The sequence below is a fragment of the Oryctolagus cuniculus genome, chromosome Y, assembly GCF_051225735.1.
Source record: "Oryctolagus cuniculus isolate XC-2025 breed Fujian yellow rabbit chromosome Y, ASM5122573v1, whole genome shotgun sequence".
NCBI classification, from domain to species: domain Eukaryota; kingdom Metazoa; phylum Chordata; class Mammalia; order Lagomorpha; family Leporidae; genus Oryctolagus; species Oryctolagus cuniculus.
The window spans coordinates 13,524,027-13,529,741 of record NC_142889.1 but is presented as its reverse complement, the minus strand read 5'-3'; the positions used below and the strand labels follow the sequence as shown (position 1 = coordinate 13,529,741).

Below are 5,715 nucleotides of genomic sequence, written 5' to 3'. Positions count from 1 at the left end.
TTCAAATGCATATAATTTTTAGACAACCTAAAAGACAATTTTTCCCTTAAAAACAATGCCTTCATTCTAAGTAAATCACAGCCAAAATAAATGAAGGTCTCGAGATAATATCAGTCCCATTTCCTGTAAATCCTGGTGTTGTGTGGATACAAGCAGCAGCCAGTTCTTATAAGCAGTGATAGATCCAAAGCAGTTGTCAATTTTGTTAACATTTTTCCATTTCTAAAGCATTCTTAAAGAAAATCATAAATGGGGTCATCTCATCCTCACGGTAGTACCAGCAGAGCAACCATGCCAAGTGGATTCATGTTTTTACCCAAATAGAACTGATAGTTTTTGAAATTAGTGAGGATATGTTTGATTTGTTGTGCATCCGCTATCATACAAGGTTTTACTCTTTCTGGTCTCTGTTCTTCAAGTTTGCCTTTCATTGATTCCAGGTAATCTTTAATATGCTTCTTGAAGGAATCTTTTGTGAATCTGATTTCCTGCAGGTGATGGTTCATGGCAACATCAACACCAGTGATTACTGTGCTTTCAGTACCTTTGCCCTAGGGACCTTCAGAAGAGGCATTCGTGCAAAGGAAGGAATCATCAATGTTACCCTCTGCCCGCTGGCCATCTTCCCCTCCACCTTCAGGCACATCTTGCAAATGTTATAGAACATCTCATCGTCACTGATGAGGTCCCCATAGGTAAGCATGATGCCACCTGGAAGAAGAAGACAGTGGTGGAAGCTTTCCAGGAGGTGGAGCTCTGGGTGAGTGTGTTGCAGCCAGAGTAGCTCTCAGGGCTAATGGGGAGAAGGCTAAAAAGTCCAGGTTCATCTAATTGTGCTGTTTTCCTCAACATGATCCAAGATGAAGTGAATATTTTGACATATAAGATGAAAGGCAGGATAAAGAAGGTGAACATTGCCCACACTTTCTGTCTCTGAGAATGCTCAGAGGCTCCACTCTCAGCCCCAGTAATCTCTGATTTTCAGTTCTTCCAGTGAGAACGGAGTTGTATGTTAATATGTTTAAGTATTTACTTTGTTTAACAAAGGACTCAATTCTCCTTGACTACACCCTAAGCAAACTGTAAGTGACCATCTTCAAACTCTTCTATTCCCTTTCTTACATGTCAACAACATATTATTGCACCTTCAGTGATCCTTCCATGATGCAACTGCCAGATTTTCACATAAAAATAGGATACAAAATTAGCTTTAAAATACAAACAAATAATATGATATTTTGGAGTACACATATATGTTGCAGACAGCTATCAGTTGTTAGATACAGGGAATTGATGTGCATTTTCAAAAGAAATCATCTAAATGATTATATTTCATCTATTATTGCTCATCCACAGGAGCCATGTTTTTTTTTTCTCACCCAGACTGTATGTTAACAAAAGCCTCATTAGAAACAAATAACAATTGAGTATCTGATAGAGCAAGTCTGTTTCAGTGCATGGTGGGCATTTACCAAATGAGAGAAATGAGGCAGGGATAATCAGCCAAATATCACTGTGGCAGGAGAAGAAAATATTGAAATCCTTATCTACTTGCATGTAATTATGTTATCTCTTTCACTAAACATCTCATAATGTATGAGGACACTATAATTACATATATATATGTATATATACCAAAATATTTTTAAATACTCCACACACATATGTCTGGTGCAAAATGGCTCAATCTCATAAATGAATGGAAGAAGTACTGGGACCAATATCATACACTGCTTAAATATATAATTGAATTGATTATGATATTTGAAATGTGGAGATAGTTCATCTTCTAGTCAATATGGTCATGGTACTTTTTCTGGTTCCATGGGTACAGATACACATTTTTTTGTTTGTTTATTTGTTTTTGTTTTTGACAGGTAGACAGTAAGAGAGAGAGACAGAGAGAAAGGTCTTCCTTTTGCCATTGCTTCACCCTCCAGTGGCTGCCGCAGCCGGTGCACTGCGGCTAACGCACTGCGCTGATCTGAAGGCAGGAGCCAGGTGCTTATCCTGGTCTCCCACAGGGTGCAGGGCCCAAGCACTTGGGCCATCCTCCACTGCACTCCCGGGCCATAGCAGAGAGCTGGGCTGGAAGACGGGCAACCGGGACAGAATCCAGCACCCCGACCGGGACTAGAACCCGGTGTGCCAGTGCCGCAAGGTGGAGGATTAGCCTAGAGAGCCACGGCACCAGCCAGATACATGTTTATGGAACAATTATTCATTTATGATACATAGTGCTTTTGCTCTAGTTGATTAAGCCTTTGAAGCAAATTAGAGGAGGCAAGATGGCGGAATAGGAAGGGAGCACACTGATAGTCTGGGGAGAGACAGTTTAATAAAAGTGGAGATACTGCAGGTTCAAGGAAGAGTAGGGGAAGAAACAGCAGAAGAAACTCTTCTGGAATGAGTGATTCACAGTGGACCTGCGTGGAGAGCGTGGGAGTCCACAGTTCGGGACACCAGCGGCAGACTCAACACACCAGCGCTGGAACGCGAGCTGAGCCAAACCTCAATAGCCTGGGACACCAGCAGGCAAGCGGAGAGAGGAGACTAGAGGGAATGACCCCGGGGGGAAATTTCACCAGGCTAACTAGAAGAGAGAGAGAGAGAGAGAAAAAAAAGTGACTGATACAGACACAGGTTTCTCTCTCTCTGCTCACCTCTCAAAGGTGAGCAAGACAAAGAGCAGGTGCCATCTTGGACATACATCATAAGCAGAGCGACCTCAGGTCTGCACCAGCCCTGAGCCTAGCAGAAAAACCTGACTCTGGGTGGGGCGAATTAACAGGAGATTAGGACCTAGTAAATTTGTGGTGCTACTGAACTGAGACTGTGAAAAAAGAGACGGTGGGGGAGAGAACTCACGGAATTCATGTGAGTACTCTCCAGAGACGCTACAATTCTGTAACTTTGGCAACCCAGTGGGAGACTGAAGGAGAATTTGAGCCCACTCTGAGGGCAGAACAGATTCCCTGTGTGGTCCTTGGGAAAGAGCTTCCAATCTCTGGCTCCTGTGGGTATATCATTTGCCTGCTAACTACCTCCAAATTCGTTCAGATGTGCAGAATTACTTCCCTTTTGGATCAAAAAAAGAAAGAGAGAGAGAGAGAGATTTACCACACCTAACCTGGGAGTGTCACCTTTGGCACACCAAACAGAGCTCTGAGGCCACACCCATCTCAAGCCTCTAAGACTCCATCAAAAACAGACAGTCCACTTAATCTAGAGTCACAGTATAACAAGAAAAAGCACCAGAGTGAAGAAACCAAATATCTCCAATATGCCAAATAACAAACGCAAAAACCGAGGTAATAAAAACAAAGAAGTCACTATGACACCCCCAAATGAAAAAGACACCCCAATTCAAGATTATGAAGATGATGAGATAGAAGAAATGCAAGAAGCAGATCTCAAAAAATTGATAAGAACATTAAGAAGTTCTCAAAAACAAATTCTTGAACTACAGAAATCCTTAATGGACAAGATAGAACATCTCTCTCATGAAAATGAAATATTAAGGAGGAATCAAAATGAAATGAAACAACTAGTAAAACAGGAAACTGTGATAGTGATGAGAAATCATAATGATGTGAAGAATTCAATAGATCAAATGAAAAACACATTAGAGAGCCTTACAAACAGAATGGGTGAAGCAGAAGAGAGAATATCGGACTTAGAAGACAGAGAACAGGAAAGGATACAGTCAGACCAAAGAAAAGAAGAGGAAATTAGAAATCTAAAACATATTGTCGGGAATCTTCAGTATACTCTTAAAAAAACCAACATTCGGGTTCTAGGAGTTCCTGAAGGCATGGAGAGGGAGAAAGGATTAGAAGGCCTTTTTAGTGAGATATTAGCAGAAAATTTCCCAGGTTTGGAGAAGGACAGAGAAATCCTAGTACAGAAAGCTCACAGAACCCCTAATAAACATGACCAAAAGAGATCCTCACCACGACACGTTGTAATTAAACTCTCCACAGTGAAACATAAAGAAAAGATCCTAAAATGTGCAAGAGAGAAACGTCAGATTACTCTCAGAGGATCTCCAATCAGACTCACAGCTGACTTCTCATCAGAAACTCTACAAGCTAGGAGGGAATGGCGAGATATAGCCCAGGTACTAAGAGAGAAAAACTGCCAGCCCAGAATATTATATCCTGCAAAGCTCTCATTTGTGAATGAAGGTGAAATAAAGACTTTTCATAGCAAACAGAAATTGAAAGAATTTGTCACCACGCGTCCAGCCCTACAAAAGATGCTTAAAGATGTGTTGCACACAGAAACACAGAAACACGGTCATCAATATGAAAGAAGGTAAAGGACGGAAAGCTCACAGCAAAAGATCACAGGGAATTCAAAGCATATATTAGAACTTATCTTTGGCAAATGGCAGGGCAAAGTTACCACTTATCAATAGTCACATTGAACGTTAATGGCCTGAACTGTCCAGTTAAAAGACACAGGTTGGCTGATTGGGTTAAGGAGCAAATTCAACGACTTTACCAACTCTGCTATGTGCCTCTCATTAATTCATGCATGTCATGTGGTTGCAGATATGTTCGAGTCACTGAATTTTCTAAATGACTTATAATGTAAGGTTTTGCTCTATATGATCAGGGTGGTGAGGGGTCTCTGCATCAGTACTATGTCCCTCTTGAGCATCATCCAAGTCATCACCATCAGCCCCAGCACCTTCTACATGTCAAGATTTAAACATGGACTCACAAATTATATTACTTAGGCTTTCTTCTGTTTTTGGTCCCTCAACCTTTCTTTCAATAGTAACATGATCATCTACACTGTAGCTCATTCCAACATGACCAAACTGCTCAATGTCAGTAAGTATTGCTCACTTTCCTCAATGAATTCTATCATCATGGAAATATTTTTCACACTTGCATTGTCCCAGAACATCTTTGTAGGAATCATGCTACTCTCCAGTGCATACATGGTGATTTTCTTATCTAATCATCAGAGGAGGTGTGAGTACCTTCACAGCATAAGTGTTACCCCAAGAACCTCCCCAGCAAAAAGGGCCACTCATACTGTCCTGCTCCTGGTGAGTTTCTTTGTGATCATGTACTGTGTGGATATCACAATGTCATCTTTCTCAACTGTATTGTGGAAATATGAGCCAGTTGTCCTGGATGTCCAGAGACTTGTGGGAAATGTGTATGCCATGGCCAGTCCTTTGATATTTTTTAGTTCTGATAAAAGAATAATTGGTACTCTGAAAAATGTGATTGATATGACAATTTTAACAAGTTGATGAAACAAATCTGAAAAGCTGAATTCTAACTCTGTTAAATATTCAAAAAATTAGGGAATTTAAATTTTAATTTAAATGTGTAGAATTTTACTTGTCTTTTTACTTGTAACCTTTTTTTTTTTTTTTTACTTTGACAATGCCTCCCTTAGTTCAATGGTCTCCATGTATTGAAATTACTTCTTAAACTTTCCAAACTTAATGTAGGATTTTTTTCCTTTAGACTTGGCATCTATGAAGCTGCTTTTGCTACCTAATCCTTAGATCTTACTTCAGAAGGTAATCTGCATATTACTGTTTGTTGAAAGCATATTAACTAAGCATCCAATTCTAGTTTTACTGACAGTTTCTCAATGATCTGTTAATAGTTATTTCTGCTTTCACATATATAAACTATGGAGATTTTTCTCATGTCTTTGCAGATTATCATCCTTTTCTCTTTTATA

General features: G+C 40.0%; 1 protein-coding gene and 1 pseudogene across 1 annotated transcript; one reads left to right on the top strand and one right to left on the bottom strand.

Annotated features, from left to right (window-relative positions):
• Positions 1–205: 205 nt before the first annotated feature.
• Positions 206–703, bottom strand: LOC149119249 (translationally-controlled tumor protein-like; annotated as a pseudogene).
• A 4,086-nt stretch (positions 704–4,789) lies between these two features.
• Positions 4,790–5,272, top strand: LOC149119248 (vomeronasal type-1 receptor 90-like). The gene has a single exon (XM_089325305.1). The coding sequence runs from the start codon at positions 4,790–4,792 to the stop codon at positions 5,270–5,272; it is 483 nt and encodes a 160-aa protein (XP_089181431.1).
• The last annotated feature ends 443 nt before the right edge of the window (positions 5,273–5,715 follow it).

Excerpts from the sequence above, each read along its gene's own strand:
- LOC149119248 (XM_089325305.1), top strand. The coding sequence starts at position 4,790 with ATGATCATCTACACTGTAGCTCATTCCAACATGACCAAACTGCTCAAT.